This window comes from Anabrus simplex, chromosome 3 (assembly GCF_040414725.1).
Source record: "Anabrus simplex isolate iqAnaSimp1 chromosome 3, ASM4041472v1, whole genome shotgun sequence".
NCBI lineage: Eukaryota > Metazoa > Arthropoda > Insecta > Orthoptera > Tettigoniidae > Anabrus > Anabrus simplex.
The window spans coordinates 91242969-91261716 of NC_090267.1; the positions used below are offsets into that span (position 1 = coordinate 91242969).

General features: G+C 40.8%; 1 protein-coding gene across 4 annotated transcripts in view; it reads left to right on the forward strand.

Moving 5' to 3' along the window:
• The window catches only part of LOC136867052 (UDP-glucosyltransferase 2), a 161117-nt gene that overhangs the window by 100426 nt on the left and 41943 nt on the right, over nt 1-18748 (forward strand). The window contains exons 1-2 of one of the 4 annotated variants that reach the window (XM_068227007.1): nt 3161-3255; nt 15967-16141. The exons of the other annotated variants lie outside the window; for them this stretch is intronic. Coding sequence (XP_068083108.1) covers nt 3251-3255; nt 15967-16141 — 180 coding nt within the window. The 5' untranslated portion in view covers nt 3161-3250. Of the gene's footprint in view, nt 1-3160; nt 3256-15966; nt 16142-18748 lie in introns of those variants that run through there. 4 annotated transcript variants of the gene reach the window in all.

Genomic DNA, 18748 nt, shown 5'->3' on the forward strand with positions numbered 1-18748 from the left:
ATATTAATATAAAATGCCAACGGCCATTGCCGTGTTGAAACAGCGGATCCCGTGAGATCTCCGAAGTTAAGCAACATTAGGCGTGGACAAGATTTCAATGGGTTTTCACGCGCCTTTGATGGGGGGTGAGGGAATGGTGGAGCGGAAAGGAACTGGCCACCCTACCGCACAAAAACTCCGGCTCAGACACACCTCTGCGGAGGTTCGGACCTGCGTTCGGGCAGAATACACTCTTACCTTACCTTATTATAAAATCATATTAAAATTAAATAATCTGTAATATTATTCAGATGATGGCCAAATTTAAGCCTGCAATTTTTTATCAAATGACTGAAAGTAAGTACTGGTCTCTCAAACCATTTTACACCTCTGTGTTTCTTTCTTCATTTCTTAATCCGTTTACCCTCCAGGGGTTCAGCGAGGGATCCCTCCGCTACCACTTCGAGGACAGTGTTCTGGAGCGTGAGACCTTGGGTCGGGAGATACAACTGGGGAGGAGGACCAGTACTCGCACGGGTGGCCTCACCTACTATGCGGAACGGGGTCCTTGTTGGGGGTTGGGAAGTATGGAAGGAATAGACAAGGAAGAGGGGAGAAAGCAGTCATGGTGTTAAGTTAGGTGCCAATGCCTGGAGGGGAAGTGGGAAAGGGTGGAAAACCCCTTCGAGGGGTTCGCTGAGGTGTGAATCGAACACACCTATATTCAGTTGACCTCCCGAGGCTGAGTAGACCCCGTTCCAGACCTCGTACCACTCTTCAAATTTCTTTGTAGAACCGGGAATTGAACCTGAGCCTCTGCGAATGGCAGCTAATCACACTAACCGCGACACCACAGAGATGAACTATAAAGTGGTTTAAGAGATCAGTACTTACCCCCTCAGTCATCTGAAGAAAAAGAACAATGCTGGTCTTTCATTTCAGATGCCGATGTGCCGGAATATTGACATTCGGGGCGTCTTTTCTGTGTTGGTGAATGCATTGACACGAGGCTTATATACTTGAGCACCGAGCTCGATAGCTGCGGCCAGTATCCAGTATTCGGGAGACAGTAGGTTCGAACCCCACTCTCGGCAGCCCTGAAGATGGTTTTCCATGGTTTCCCATTTTCACACCAGGCAAATGCTGGGGTTTACCTCAATTAAGACCATGGCCGCTTCCTTCCCACTCGTAGCCCTTTCCTGTCCCATCGTCGCTATGAGACCTATCTGTGTCAGTGCGACTTAATGCCAATAGCAAAAAATATACTTGAGCACCTTCAAATACCCCGGTACTTTACGGGAATTGAACCAGTCAACTTTGGCCCAAAAGACTAGTGCTTCTTCCGTCAGCTCGTCTAGAATGGTTTACCATTCACTTTAAGGAAGTTGTCAAACGTATTAAAATTTTAAGATGACAGAATCTTTTTGAGATACATAGACTAGAAAGTAAGGCCTATTGAAAGACTGTGATAAAAATGAAATCCTGGTGTTTTTTTTATCAGGCGGCGGTGGGGTGTAGGGGTAGCGTGTCTGCCTCTTACGCGGAGTACCTGCCAGGTTAGTTATTTTTTTCCTGGATCCGAGGGCTGGTTCGAGGTCCACTCAGCCTAAATGATTACAACTGAGGAGCAATGTGACCGTGAGATAGCGGCCCCGGTCCAGGAAGCCAAGAATAACGGCCGAGAGGTTCGTCCTGCTGACCACACGGCACCTCATATTCTGCAGGCCTTCGGGCTGAGCAGCAGTGGCTTGGTAGGCCATGGCGCTTCGGGGCTGTTCACTAATTTTCTTTTCTTTTTTCTGAAATATGTGGAGTTGTGTAGGTTCGCCAGCAAGTGGGCATCGCACCCATCACTGAGAAGACACGGAAAAAACGTCTCAAAAGTTGCTAACACGTCCTGATTGCCACATTTGGAACATTGATAATTTCACCTACTCCTTCCAAATGAATGGGCAACGTCCATGTGGATGTTCAAAGCAGCGCACAGTGGGTAATTTCTAGCATCCAGCCGGCCAAAAATAATATTTTACACCCTTGTCTTTGGTGCGCATTTTCTGTGAGTCGTGTTTATAAGACTCTTGGGTACAGTAATTAAGTATTGAAAAGTCGCGTTGTCTAATTACCTAATCTCACCTAAGGCCTAAAGTGGCTCTCCTCCGTTAGGGCATCATATTCTGGCGAGACGAGCGCGCAGTTATTATTGTGTGAGGGCTCAGTAAAGACGTCAGAACTAAATATTTGTTTAGCTTGCAATGTGATTATATTAGATGAAGGTGAGGTTTTCCATAGGTTGCTTATATCATCGGGCCCTTATATTACCAGCTTAGGGAAATCAAGGAGGAGATAGTTGATTCCGCTTTCATGAGAAGTGCTCAACTTACTGTCTGAGCCTCCTGTATCTGGTTCTGCCGAAGGAGATAATGACAGTGACGATAGCGATACTGATGTAACTGCATCTAATGAATACATTGTTTGGCAAGTACATGTATTCCTGTATCTCTTTTTAAACATTCTAAACAGCATGTCCCAATATTAACATCTAGGCCTATTTAATTTCTTAAACATACTGTATAACTAAATATGATTAAAATTACAAAGATTATTAATGCTTCCTTCCCTCTTCCTTGTCTATCCCTTCCAATCTTCCCATCCCCCCGCAAGGCCCCTGTTCAGCATAGCAGGTGAGGACGCCTGGGCGAGGTACTGGTCATCCTCCCCAGTTGTATCCCCCGACCAAGAGTCTGAAGCTCCAGGACACTGCCCTTGAGGCGGTAGAGGTGGGATCCCTCGCTGATTTCGAGGGAAAAACCAACCCTAGAGGGTAAACAGATTAAGAAAGAAAGAAAAGTTACTAATTCTATTTCTGGCGTAGTAATTTGTTCTTTGTACTTGATTGACCACACACTTAATTATCTCCAGTAATAGTAGTTACATACTAAGTTTTATGTAAATCGGTCCATTAGTTTCTGAGATACGATTTTTGGCCGGCTAGATTCCTGAAATTACGCACTGTGCAGCGCTGGCATGACATTATAAATGCTGATAAAGATGACTCTCAACTTTCTGGCCTCAGAATGGAGAACCTTTTCTAAACTGTGTCCATCCTATGTAGCTGAGTCAGAGGTAGTGCACAGCTGCACGAACGCCATCTCGTGTTCAAATCTAATTGACCTTGGCTATCGAGGAATCGACGCGTCGTATATCAGTTAACTGCCTATAAAATATACACACACACACGACCTGTGCATCATTTCACAGACGGAACTCCACAATGAGGTGAGTTTACGTTTCATTGTAACATTTATAAGGACGTCCAAATTGTTATAATATAAGCTTATATGCTTAATGTACTATTTAATGTACTGTTTTGTGGCGTAGTCACTGGTTTCTCAACAAGGCGATTGAGGTTCGAATCCCAGTCAATGCACGTAAGATTTTTGAAATGAGAAGTCATATCGTTGTGGTTCAAATTCAACGTAAAACTGGATGTCATATTAACTATAAGCATAAGTGCGGTTAGGTCGTTTCTCATAGCTACCGCTCGCATTTATAGGGACTAAAATCAGAAATAGGCAGGCAACTAGACGCTAATGAATTAATTCAGCAACCAGATAGGCGTACAAAACATAATTAAATATAGTTTACTCCAACATAGTTTATGAAAAAATGCGTTAAACTATTCATTAAAATTATACTTTTCGGGGAATAAAGATGGATTGTCTAGGGATCATTCATGAATTAGTTTAAAACTTTATTCTTATTGTCATGTTAAAATATACTTTCTTTCTTTCTTATCCATTTACCCTCCACGGTTGGACTTCCCCTCGGACTCAGCGAGGTACCCATCCTCTACCGCTTCAAGGGTAGTGTCCTGGAGTGTGAGACTTTATGTCGGGACATGGGTTAAAACTGCGGAGGAGGACCAGTACCTCGGCCAGGCGGCCTCACCTACTATGCTGAACAAGGGCCTTGTGGGGAATGGGACGATAGTAAGGGATAGGAAAGGAAGAGGAAATAAAGCGGCCGTGGCCTAACTTAGGTGCCATCCTGACATTTGCCTGTAAGAGAAGTGGGAAACCACAGAAAGCCACATCGAGGATGGCTGAGGTGGGAATCGAAACACAGTCTACTCAGAAGACCTCCTAAGGCGGGTGGCAGCTAATCACACTAACCTCTACACCACTTTTTATTATTATTGTCATACTCAAATATAGTTTACTCACATATTTTTTAATGAAGAAATACGTTAAACAGGTCATAAACATTATATTTTGGGTGAATCAAGCATGACTGCAATGAGATCTCTATAGATTAGTTTAAAAATATTATTACTTTTATTATTATTATTATTATTATTAAAATAATAATACTATTTGCTTTACGTCCCACTAACTGCTTTTACTGTTTCCGGAGACGCCAAAGTGCCGAAATTTTGTACCGCAGGAGCTTTTTTACGTGCCAGTAAATCTACCAACACGAGCCTGACGTATTTGAGCACCTTCAAATACCACCGGACTGAGCCAGGATCGAACCTGCCAAGCAGGGGTCAGAAGGCCAGGGTCTCAACCGTCAGAGCCACTCAGCCCGGCTGATTATTATTATTATTATTATTATTATTATTATTATTATTATTATTATTATTTTATTATTATTGTGCCCGCCTTCGTATCGTAACGGTTAGCAGTTTTACCTGACGTCCTCGGGGGCTCGGGTTCAATTCCCGGTACTGACGGACATTTAAGAATGGAAGGAGAATCTGGTATGTGGTTAAAATGATACATGCACCTCACCTCCATTTAGGGTGTATCTGAAAAGAGCCGCAAAAACCTCGGGGTGAGGGCACGAATTTACTATTATTATTATTATTATTATTATTATTATTATTATTATTATTATTATTATTATTATTATTATTATTATCAACATACCACTGCCTGCTGTCCATTTCCCAACATTGTCGAGGTCTTTTTGCAGTCGTTTGGAATCCTCCTTTCTTTCTTAATCTGTTTACCCTCCAGGGTCGGTTTTTCTCTTGGACTCTGCGAGGGATCCCACCTCTACCGCCTCAAGGGCAGTGTCCTGGAGTGTGAGACTTTGGGTCGGGGGTACATCTGGGGAGGAGGAACAGTACCTCGCCCAGGCGGCCTCACCTGCTATGCTGAACAGGTACCTTGTGGGGGGATAGGAAGATTGGAAGGGATAGACAAGGAAGAGGGAAGGAAGCGGCCGTGGCCGTAAGTTAGGTACCATCCCGGCATTTGCCTGGAGGAGAAGTGGGAAACCACAGAAAACCACTTCGATTATGACTGAGGTGGGAATCGAACGCACCTCTACTCAGTTGACTCCCCGAGGTGAGTGGACCCCGTACTAGTCTTCATACCACTTTTCAAATGTTGTGGCAGAGCCAGGAGTGGCAGCTAATCACGCTAACCACTGCACCACTGAGGCGGACCTCGCAATCCTCTAATTTATTTATTTCTCTACACAGCGTAACATCATCCGCAAAAAGCCTTATCACTGATACCGGTTCTTTATTCGTATAATTTTTAAACACAGAGGTCCAATAATACTGCCTTGAGGAACTCCCTTCTTAATGACTACGGGATCAGGTACATGATTCACCCACTCCAATTCTCTGAGTTCAATTTTCTAGAAATGCAAAATAATGTAGCAACCCATTCAGTCACTGGATTGTCTAGTCCAGGTGTCTTCAATTATTTTTCGTTATCGTAGGGATTGATGGTAATTCTGCAATAAGGAGGGCTCTGCGGTCCATGTATTTGGTTTAGTACGTCAGATGGTGGTCTTGGTTATGGCCACTAGATACTCCGTATCATAATTACAGGACAAAGTAAATACGATGTATGTTACTATTCATTAGTTCTGTATTTCCTTGTAGTTTTTAAATTTCGACCCGTGGAATGTTTGCATACGAAACAATCACTTACAAATACAATTTTATATCAATAATATTTTAAATTCAATGATCATACGCACGTTTGAAACATACAATTCACCCACCCAACCTCATCAGTGAGAGAAGTAGAATGTCTTGTTTTGTGAACTATTTTTAAAGTTTGGAATGCACGAAGTTCCAGCAATGGTTAAGTAATCCTTCAAATCCTTATTAGTAATTCTGGATTTAAAATTATTTTTCACAAAATTCATATTGGGAAACGTATTTCAAACGCTAATGTTGATCCAAAACCCAAAATAGGCAAGAAAAAGGCATTAAACTTTCAAAGAGGCAATGGAAACTACAATAGGCAAGAGAAGGCAAAATAATAACTTGTCCTACCGTTGCCAAATGTACGGAACATTTTAATCTCAATTTGGCATTTCGATATATCCACCCAGATAAAAAAAAGGATTTTGCCTAACTTTTAAACGTCAATTATTATTAATCAAGTGAAATAGGATAGCCTTTACATAATCCCGCTATCCCTGAAGTTAAATGTAGAGATTCGAGAAAATCTGTCAAGCCATTTTCACGTGATATAACAATCAGACAGATAGACAAAAATTGAATTTGAATCTACTTTGGACTGTTGAGTATCTAAATAGAGATAAAGCAAAATATGAGGCAAATTTTGAAGAGATCAGACAAAATAAGCATTATATTACTAAAGATGAATTACTGGTACTGAACGAAAGACATAGTACATTCGAATAACTGAGTCATGAATAGAGAAGGAATTTTAGGTGCGAAATTTTGGTTAAAAGGGTGGAAGAATGGTGCTTTAATTCAGTCGGAAAAGGTGCAAAAAGATGCAAATTTTAAATGTATATATTCATATGAAGAACATCAAAACTAATTTTACATCATATAAATAAGGACACAACATTCAATCATGTATCATGTATTAAAAATCTGCCTCAAACAATTACCAGAATACACAATGTTATTAAAATCACACGTGCAAATAACTGTCAAAACAGATAAAATTTAACAAATTTAATGTTATTTTCAGCGAGGCTGCACTTCAGGTCACTAAGTCAATACTTATAAATAGAAAAGAAGTGTTCAGCGTGAACAGACACAAGTGGTGTATATTTTGTTTGTAGTCGATATTAAATGCGTACTTGTTGCAACATTCTTAACATCATGGTTTTTGGCTACGCTCTGTTCTAGTATACGCTTTGCAATACCCTCCAGTACTTCACATCCATCACAAAACCCCATTTTAGAAATTTCATGTAGCCTTAAAATGGTTACAGATAAACACTGCAGCCTTGTCTGGCTGCATGGCTAAATGGCTAGCGAGCTTTTGTTTGGTCCATGGAGTCCCGATTCGATTCCCCGGGGGCCGGAGATTTTAAATTGCATTAGTTAATTACTATGCCTCGAGCTGGGTGTTTGTGACGTCTTCAGCAGTAGCTTTCATCTTAGACAGGGCTCCATCCTCACAGACGCACAGATCGCCTAAACGGGGTCAACTCGAAAGATTTAACTTATAGATTTACAGACGAAACGTTCGGTTTTTCTTATTTAAATTCTTTAGGAATTACATGCGACAAAGGAGCCAACAAAGTGTTAAACAAGTGGGAAAAGTTGCTGACATTAACGAAAGGTGCAAAAAGATGCTTGGATTGAGAACAGTTGTAAAAAGTACAACTAAAACACCATTTAGGTAGTTAATATCATGTCTTCTTTGCAAGACAAGCTACTTTGGGCATTTTAATAGCGAAAAAGAATAATTAAAGTGGAGCACCTAAAATGATGATATTTCAACGACATTTTCTAATGACTTCTTATAAGGCAAGGTATGAAATCATCTTTTCTTTATTTCACGACAATCTATATTTTCCACAAAAGACGTCGTAGTTGTCCGTCGAAGTTATTTTGTGGATTTATTTGAATACTGAATTGCACACTTCAGTCCACAGGTGTTAACAGTTTATCTTATCAAAACTGTGCTGTAACCGAGAATGTGCGGAGTCACGCAGAGATATATCAACTCATGGACTTGTCATAGTAACTGAATCGATTACTTGAGAGAGTACACATGCCTACTACTACTGGTTTTGGGAAAAGTGAATAAAACTGCCTACAGCGTCTAATGTTTGGAATTTGTGTCTGATTTTTACACCAATTATTTACCAGTTCCTTTGTAATAATTCTGACTATTTTTGATAAAAAATAATTTTTCAAAAATGAGTGATATAGGAACTGAAAATAAATAAATCGGTAGCAAAAATATTTAAAAATGAGGTTATTTAATGCTTACCAACATTTCTGAACACTACATATCACATTTTAATTATTCAACTCTGTGTTGAAGTTTACTTAACAAATATTAACTAACAATTGTTATTAATTTAACGCTTCGATTAAAAATTCTATGTTTCAAGAACATATTTCCAACATTTTTTACGAAACAACTGTTAAAAACAAATTAACACGAATTCGTGAGTTTTCTGAACACATTTGACAGTGAGCGTCTTTTGTTTCTTTGCGTACAGCGCTAGTACCTTGTTCGTTATGACTTTGGAAATTAGGCACCTGTGTAGAAAACTTCCTTCTGACAACTGTAAAAAGAAGTTTTTCTTAGTATCTGTCGTCCATTGCCTTCTTCAGTTTATAGATAGTCTTCATACAGAAATAAGGCTACAAACTTATGACTTCGAGGTGGTACCGTTTTGAAATTTTATCAGCTGTTAAGAGGTTAAGAGATGGGCTGGCGCCATGTTAATTTAACCCAAGTATTAACAGTTTGGTAGTGTTAACATTTCTTGATGAGACGGCCATTTTGTTGAATAGTGTGTTAAGTCTACTTAAAAGCAGTGTTAACACATAACATTCGTTGAAAAAACAGGGCCTAAGTTTCACATTTAAATATCCCTACATTAAAGTCAAAATTCGGAACATTTGAACATTTTTCAACATTGTTCGTCTTAATAATGTCACTTATTACATTTACTCAGGAAATGTCTTGTCATGCCGTTATTCAAGTTTCTCAGATATGTCCTGATTATGGTCATGTGTGGTTTCTCATATAACCGATTCTCAGTTTTTTGAATTGTTCATAAAGAGGACCACATTCAGGATATTTTAGGCATGATGTGTTATTGTTCTCCCTAGGGTAAGGGTCAGTAGCAGCAGTGATTGGGAATTAGAAGCGTGTGGGAGGGGGGCCAAGAAATTTAGGACACGTTCGAGTTGAGTCCACAGTCAAAATATTCCCCACCGAGCTCGATAGCTGCAGTCGCTTAAGTGCTGCCAGTATCCAGTAATCGGGAGATAGTGGGTTCGTACCCCACTGTCGGCAGCCCGGAAGATGGTTTTCCGTGGTTTCCCATTTTCACACCAGGCAAATGCTGGGGCTGTACCTTAATTAAGGCCTTTCCTATCCCATCGTCGCCATAAGACATATCTGTGTCGGTGCGACGTAAAGCAAATAGAAATATATATATATATTCCCCTACGCACTACCGTCGTTCCTCGAAGGGGTGAGGTCTACATTTGTTAATGCTCAGCCTCTCGTTTTTATTTGAATGGCCTTCATAATATTAACAAGTATCAAAATTACATTTTATATCAATTAAAGAGAGTTACGTATTGAATTTATTACATTACCATTTAATGATTACCATAATAACGTCTTAATTAAAACATCTTTTCAACAAACATGAACTAAGATTATAGAAAATAATTTATGATTAATCATTACCTACTTAATCACTAAACCTACTCTAAACTACCCTAACCTAGTTTTCATTACAAACTCCACACCACACTTAAAACTTATTTTAACTGATTTCAAAAACTTATTTTAACTGTATATTTGAATTGATTTTCAAAAGTTGTGACTACTGGGGACAGCTCCATGGGGGCAATTCGACCCTCACTGTGAGCTGAACATGAGCCCAACTCAACATCTTCCGAAATTTTACAGAAAACAAAAAGTGTCCAGGTTTGTGGGAGATAGGGGGTGGGGAGCGGTACATACACCAAAACTTTAAAGAAAGCTATAAAATTGTAAGTTTTTTGATGCTGTCTGAGAGAATTTAGACAGAGAGGTAAAGGTTGACAGTTACCCAACTTAAGGGCGGGATACAGGAGCGTAGCCAGAGGGGGGAGGGAGGGTTATGTGGGTTGGAACCCCACCACCACCACCACCATGGAACTTTTACAGAAAGAAAATATACAGAAGCTGACAATAAACAATAAAATAAATAAACATTCAGAGACGTAAATGAAGAACCAACAGATCTGCAATTTACTTGTATCAGTGTCCTTATAATTATAAGTAATTCATACACCTTCATTGCGTAGTATTTTGAGATTTTTATTCAGTGCCATACAATAAAATTTTCACCAAAGGAACAATATTACACATGTATTACAACTAAATAGAAGCACGGAGTGATCATACAATTAGGTATTTGACAACGCAGTAACAAACTAACAGACACTAAAGATGCTGCCAGACTGACGAATGCGCGTGGCAAGCGGGTGAATCAAACCTAGGGAATTCGATCCCGGACCTTCCCGGGATTTCTGGATTACACTTGGTCAGTCCCGGGATCCCGGTATTATCCCTGGATTGAAGGTTACAAATAAAATGTAAGAAAATCTTACAGAAATCAGCTGTTTAATCAGCAAATCGAAATTTAGACAAAATCAACATATTTTACGGTATACACTTAGCTAATGTAATCACTCTAACTAATCAGACTTAGACTAACCAGATTTAACATCACTCAGTCTCTATTTTAAAATTATTATTTTCCAAGAATCAGTTTAATATACCTTATATAACAAACTATGCAAATAAACTTTGGATATTAACAAAATCTCTCTGAACATAGACTAAATAGAACACTTTCATGTAACAACATAATAAGTAGGTAGAAAGTTTCTTAGCAAAAAGTATTTAAAAATAACATTAATCAGTCGCATTTTACATTTCTCGTAAATATAAAGAATACTAATCTAATAGGAACATTCTAATTTGAATTGCGAAAATATGATTCGATAAATAACAACGCGTCCAGTGTCTCATCACCAAGCCTGTTCCTCAATTTGTTGCACATATATGCAGCTGCTGAGAAAGCGGGTTCAGGTTCGATGGAAGTTGGAGGAATCGTTAGTAAATACTTATAAGCCTGCTCTAGGTTATAGCTCCGAGTAGAATTTGAAAACTCTTATAGGTTCACTTCCTTCTTAACAATCCTGGAAAATTCATTTTCATTTAATGCTTCAGGAGACATACTTTTCATGCTGTTTTCTATTTCTAGCTAAAGTTTTTCTTTGTGAGTAAAATCAATTTTTCCTGTATTTGTAGGCTCGACTTGCATATTTTGTTCTTCCTCTTCGTCATTTTTTACCATTTAGTCTGCCAGTTAAAGAAACAATATGTTTTTTTGTAGGACTTTTGCTCGGACTTGAAAATGTACGCTTTATTTCATCATCGAGCGCCAACGCCACGTTGCCACTATAAGGATTTTGTATGTAGCATAATACGCCACTCAACTCATTTCTTCGGCGATCTTTCATGTGTCTTTGTAAATGTATTTTGAATTTAGAAGCCAACTCGGAGCTATTGCTTAAAAAAAAACTTAAGGGCAGCATCAGCTGTGCATAAATTCGCATCAGTGCGCAGTCCCGCTAACTACTCTTTTACGGTTTTTGGAGACGCCGAGGTGCCGGAATTTTGTCCCACATGAGTTCTTTTACGTGCTAGTAAATCTACCGACGAGAGGCTGACGTATTTGAGCACCTTCAAATACCACCGGACTGAGCCAGGACAGAACCTGCCAAGTTGGGGTCAGAAGGCCAGCGCCTCAACCGTCTGAGCCACTCAGCCCGGCTACAGTTAATTTGACTGGAGCCAAGACTTTAATGATTTCATCGATGAGCTCGAAATCGGACTCTTCCAACTGCACTGAGAGTTTCGCTTCATGCAGTCCATATTGCAAATTTTTTAAAAATGATGTCAATCCCGAAAATCCCGGGATCCGAAAAACCAAATCCCGAAAGCTACGGGGTTGAAAAGCGGCCGGGATCCCGGGATCCCGATTTTCGGTGTCACACCTCAGTGTCCATGACCTTGGCGAAAATGTACTACCCTTCCTCACAGCACATACAAAGCCCCACTAGTCGTTATGGCGCTATACAAATCAGTTAGACGTGACGAACGGCATTTTGTGCGTATTTCCGCAAAAAGTTTTGTTATAATTTAAAGAATAGAGGAAAGAACTAGCTGATAACGCAACAGGGTTTGTACAAATTGCTTTCTTCAAATAATTCTTATATTCCTTTTTTCAGGCGGCTAAAATGGAATAAAAATATAATGTTTTCTCCACAAAATAGGGCGCTAATGCCCCCCTCTTGCACCCACTAATCCCGTCACTGATGGTCAGCATTGTAGTGCCCGCGGGCGCCATGGTTCTCTCTTCAAGGATACCGTCTTATATTCTGTAACTTTGCATTCTAACATATATTTTCGTTTGATAAATAACGGGATTGATATCAGGTATTAGGCCTACTTGAATTTAACCTTCCTTTTTATGTAATCTTGAAGGTAAATTTTGGAGCTTGGCAGATAAAAACTCTTATCCAGCATTGAGAGAGTTTGTCTTGAAACTCAGTTTCTAATGCTCATCAGCTTACAAATTTGAATCGATGTTCTCACCCTTGAAGAATCTTATATTTCTTCAGTGTCATGTTTCACGTTAATAACATTGGTACTTAAATATAGCTTTCAAATTACACACTTGTAATGCTAATTAGAATGGTTAGTAAATTATTTCATGCCTCAAAATTTGATGCTTAACTCTGTAAATACTGTATGTAGAATAATAATATTTTCGCGTGGCTCCTGTTAACCTGTCCGCTTCTGTGGTGTAGTCGTTAGTGTGATTAGCTGCCACCCCTGGAGGCGCGGGTTCGATTTTCCGTCCTGCCACGAAATATGGTAAGTAGTACGAGCACTGGAACGGGGTCCACTCATTCTCGGGAGATCACCTGAGTAAAGGCGGTTCGATTTCCACCTCAGTCATCCTCGAACTGGTTCCATGTTCTCCCGCTTCTTCTCCAGTCAAGGTACCTAACTTACGGCCACGGCCGCTTCCTTCCCTCTTCCTAGCCTATCCCTTCCAATCTTTACATCCCTGAGAGCACAAGGGTGAGGTACTGCCTGACGTTCACCTAACTGTTTGTCTAAATGAGTTTTAAGTCTACGTTGCAAGGCTTTTGAGAGGTTTTTGTATGCTATAGGCAGATGGGAGATACCTCTGTAGTTACTGACGTAGGTTCGGTCTCCTTTATTGTGCAAAGGGTGAACAGTGCATTATTCCACTCACTTGAGATTTCCACTGTCAATCAAATATTGGCGATTAGTTCCTCGGGCAAATAATTCTTCTAGTTTTTTTCAGCATATTTGAATAGATCTGCGGTAATTGGGTCCTTCTTCGGAGCTTCGTTGCTTTCTTGTTCCTTAATGATATCATTAAGTTCTTCTTTATTCTGTGGGATTGAACAGGATTTCTCCAAACTCATAAGATTCACAATTCAGACATTTCTGGAAATAGTCAGCCAAGTATTCGAGGTTATCCTGTCACCATGGATCATTTTTAAAACATAGATTTGTGGCGTGAATCCTATGATTTTGTTCTTGAGCATTCGGTAGAAATCTTTCGTCTTGTTTTTTTTTTTTTTTTTTTTTTTTTACTCTATGTGGAGTAGCTGTGGTTTCTCGTATTTCTTCGTCGTGTTCCGAACGATTTTTACCGTGTGTTTCCTCTGTTCCGTGAAGTTTTCGAAATGTTACTTCATGTCTCGGACCGTTTATATAGGTCTACTTTATAATCTCCGTTCCACCATTGGTGTTTCATCCTTTTGACAAGCATTGTAGTCTTGTCGGGTGCTTCTTGAGTCCTTCTGGTCATTTCGTCTCATTTCGAAGACTGCAAGACCTCGAGCTCTTGTCAGTACTTTACAACAATCTCCTGGTTTATCTTCAGTTCGTCAGTTCGGTATCTCTTAAATATGGGTGAAGGTTTCTCGTTGGACTTTGCAACAAACTTTATCATGACTCTAATCAGGTAGTGGTCGGAATCTATATGAAATTAAATGGCGTATGGCTTTAAGTGCCGGGAGTGTCCGAGGACAAGTTCGGCTCGCCAGGTGCAGGTCTTTAGACTTGACGTCCGTAGGGGATCTGCGCGTCGTGATGAGGATGAAATGATGATGAAGAAGACACATACATCCAGCCCCCGTGCCATCGAAATTAACCAACGATGGTTAAAATTCCCGACCCTGCCGGGAATCGAACCTGGGACCCCTATGACCAAAGGCCAGCAGGCTAACCATTTAGCCATGAAGCCGGACGGAATCTATATTAGCACCACTTTGTTCTTTCATATTCAAGATTTCCAACAGACTTCATGTGGCTAATTGATCTATTTTAATTTCTCCCAACGTGGGATTTGGTGAAGACACGTCATTAACTTTTTCTTTCTCTTTTTAATGCCGATATCTACTTGAGACTGAATGCTTCACGTGCTTCAATAAGCCTTTCTACATTTCTGTTGGTTTTCGTACGCTCAGGATAACTGTCAACTATTTTCCTGTATTTCTTTCCTATCTGACCTGTGCACTGAAATCACCCTTTAGTATTTTGACCAGCTGATCTGGAGTTCCCAACAACTCTTTCTCTAGTAGAGACCAGAATTAATTGATCTGGTCTGAATTTTTCTTGTTATCCGCGTTAATTGGAGTATGCCCATTGAAGGCCGCATTATAAGTAATTTCACTCTTTCAGGGTTTAGACTGATAGCTTGGAGATGGTGATCTAAAACCAACGATGGCATCGATAATTGAATTGTGGACAAAGAAAGCTGTTCTGAGAATTTATGATGATATTCTTGTATTGCCCTTGATTGCTGGTTGCCCCTTTATTATCCTGTAGCTACCCATCGTAGATACTTTATTGGAGGGGAATCTTTTTTCCTGTACCGGGAGTAATTTGATCTGATATTTCTCTAGTTACTTGACGAGCTCTATCTGTTTACCAACTTTTAGGAGGATATTCACATGCAGTGTTCCGAAGAAATGTTTCCTCTTGGTTCTCATCTTACGGGGGGAGGGATCCTCCGATTGATACCAATATGGTGGAACAGGGCCCCCAGAATCCAATTCTATTTGCTTTTATGGCAACGATGGGACAGGAAAGGACTAGGAGTGGGAAGGAAGCGGCCGTGGCCTTAATTAAGGTACAGCCCCAGCATTTGCCTGGTGTGAAAATGGGAAACCACGGAAAAGCATTTTCAGGGCTGCCGACAGTGGGGTTCGAACCTACTATCTCCCGAATACCGGTTACTGGCCGCACTTAAGCGACTGCAGCTATCGAGCTCGGTAGAATCCAATGCACTGCTTAGACGAGACCCTCTCTGGCCCCGGATTTTACCGGCTAGATTAGTATCCGATGCGTGTTTCCTCGCCATTTTAGTTTGTGTGAATCTATTCACATTGGGGAGGAGCCCGAAGGACCCACCGTTGTTAGAATCAGTATGATCTGGAGCATGCTCGAACAGCCGACCCTGACCTGCGTACATACGCTAACCACGACATCACCCGTTGCGAAACCAGACCGTTGGGATTCGTATTCCTTCTCCGCCGTTGAAGCTGTTGATCAACTTCGTGCTTCCCCCAACATTGATCGGTTCGCCGACCCAGCTTCCAGTTCCCAACCTTCCACTGAGTTGCTCGGCTTAACAGGGGCACCTCTTGTAGGTTACGTGCTGGAGATGGACGAACCCAATATTTTGCTCGTTTCAATCTCACTTTCCAGAGTCACAAGAGATCCTCCCAGATCGATTCCCAGGACCCATGAACTTTATTATTATTATTATTATTATTATTATTATTATTATTATTATAAACATTTGTGTACTTGAGTTGATAATACAGTTCCTTTAATAAACATCTATAACCAATTACCAATAACAGTGGTAATTATTCGTCTAAATTTAATTTTACAGGTCGGTAGCTTTGTCGACACTGGTGCTCACCTTTCTGAGCTGCAGCCATGGTGCTCGTATCTTGGGCATCTTCCCCACACCATCAATCAGCCACCAGTTACCTTATCAAGCGGTCATGAAGGCTTTGGCGGCTAGAGGTCATCAGGTTACTGTCATCAGCCCGGATCCATTAAAGGTACATTTCTTCCTAGTTATCTGTTTAACACCTCACAAACTCAGATAGGTTTACGGTGACGCTGCAATACGATGATTATGTATTTTTTTTATATTGTCAGTGTTGTGTAAGTTTCAATTCAATCATGTTTGAAATGTCAGAGTTTACAAATATGGAAGTTAACAGCCGCGGCCTTAATTAAGGCACAGATTTTCCTGGTGTGAAAATAAGAAACCACAGGAAATAATCTTCAAATATGGCGACGGTAGAATTCAAGCTGCCATCCCTCATCACGATACTGTGTAGCCAAGACCCCTGGCACTGACCTTCTTCCTTCTGATTATGTGAGATTATGACAAATAGCACAGCATTTACTACTACAGTCGATAAGTTCGTGCCGGGCTGAGTGGCTCAGACTGTTGAGGCGCTGGTCTTCTGACCCCAACTTGGCAGATTCCATCCTGACTCAGTCCGGCGGTATTTGAAGGTGCTCAAATACGTCAGCCTCGTGTCGGTAGATTTATTGGCACGTAAAAGAACTCCTGAGGGACTAAATTCCGGCATTCGACGTCTCCGAAAATCGTGAAAGTAGTTGGTGGGACCATGACATGATTTATTGTTATTGTTATTAGTAAGTTCGTGGACTGACGCCTACAACTGCAGGCGGTAGCTACGCCTTCGAAGGCGGTGCAAGTACTGGCGGTAGGAACGGGAACCGATATATACGAGGAAGTAACTTGAACAGTGTCCGCACTGCATCTATTTTCTTCTTCCTTTGTTTTTTTTCTTTTCTTTTTTGCTATTTGATTTACGTCGCACCGACACAGATATGTCTTATGGCGACGATGGGATAGAAAAGGCCTAGGAATGGGAAGGAAGCAGCCGTGGCCGTAATTAAGGTACAGCCCCAGCATTTGCCTGGTGTGAAAATGGGAAACCACGGAAAGCCATCTTCAAGGCTGCCGACAGTGGAGTTCGAACCCACAATCTCCGGGATGCATGCTGACAGCTGCGCGCTCCTAACCGCAACTCGTCCGGTGTCGTAGATTCCGTAGCCAAGATATTCTCCTTCTTCCCCTACTTCTCTTTCCTTCAATTTTACCTTGTAAGATAAGCTGAACGAGTCTATATTCATCATTTCGAATGGTATGGCCAACGTACTCAAGATCCTTCTTGTTGATGTTGTGCATGTCCTCCAGCTCTTTGGTTAGGCGTTGGAGTATTCGAACGTATTCTGTCAACCCATGATATTCTGAGCAGGCGTCGGTAGTACCACATCTCAAAAGATCGAAGTTCTTCGGTGGTGTTCTCTGTTAGGGTCCAAGTCTCGGCACCATAAAATAAGGCAGGAAATACATAACAACAAAGTAAACAGAGACGGAGATTGATCTTAAAATCCCTGTTACAGAGAAGTTTGCTCATTCTCTTGAATGCAGTGCTTGCCTGTACAATCAGCGACCTATCGTTTCCAGCAATATTTCCTTTCTCATGACGGGATCACGTTTTACAATATTATCACCTACAGAATAAATTAGTTCATCCAATGAAGAAACAGACTTTCTACAGAACTGAATGACCTCCCTGGTAAATTTCTCATCGCTGTATCACATCCTAGCATTTCACATGCTCCCTCCACCTCACGAAACCCGTCACTTCATCACACCACCATACGCAACCTGGTTGTAAAATCGCTCATGTAACTCTCATTGTTACGGACTTTTCCGTGGTAGGTAGAGGTGAAAGAAGGTGCGGGTGTGAATGGGTTTCAAGCTACGAAATTATAGTGCAATGTAAAATTAATTTAAAATTTAACAAGGTTATATTTTCTTTTCGAAAACAAAGAAATAACAAGCATGGCAGGTACAAAGTAGCAATTCAAAAGGGGTTAGTTACAATATTTACAGAATTTGGGCTTCGCGCCCCGACTTCACAATTCTTGGGCAATCAGCTCAGTTTTACCTCAAACATAAGTTTTAACAGAGGGGGAGAAAACCCCATTCATACCTAGGAGCCCTTGCTCCAAATTACACTGAAAAACCTCCATGAGGCATACAACCCAGAATTTTCAAAAGAGCCACTCGCTCTCAAAATTTAAGCCTCTCCCAGGCCACACCAAACTCCACCTTCAAGTTGTCCTCAACGGACATAAACACAGGGGTAAAATACCCAATCTACTGAGGTCTATTAAAAGAAAAGCAGGTTAATTAAATGACCTCTAAAATAACAATTTGAGAGGAGGCGAACTTGCACTCCTAATACACTTTGATTAAGACCTACTTGGCACTAGGCCGTTAATACAAGGGCTAATCCCATGCTAAAGAGGTGACTTAAGAAAAGAACAATTTGTTTTACATTAACGAAAAATAGGTTGAGAAAATAAGTTCACCTCAAGACAATGTGAGTGGGAGCTCGAGAGGGTTAGCACTCTCTATCCCAATATGTCGTTTTACAAGAGAATAGATGAAAAGGGAAGTTACATTTTAGGAAAAGGTTACATGGTTGAACGCTTAGAACCCGCCCCGAAAGTTAAACTGCTGAGCTAGCAAAGAAAGAAGTTATTAATCGGCCATTACCTTGTGTTGAACGGCTGGAGAAGAAAGAGGCACTTCCCGCCCCCTGCTATGTACT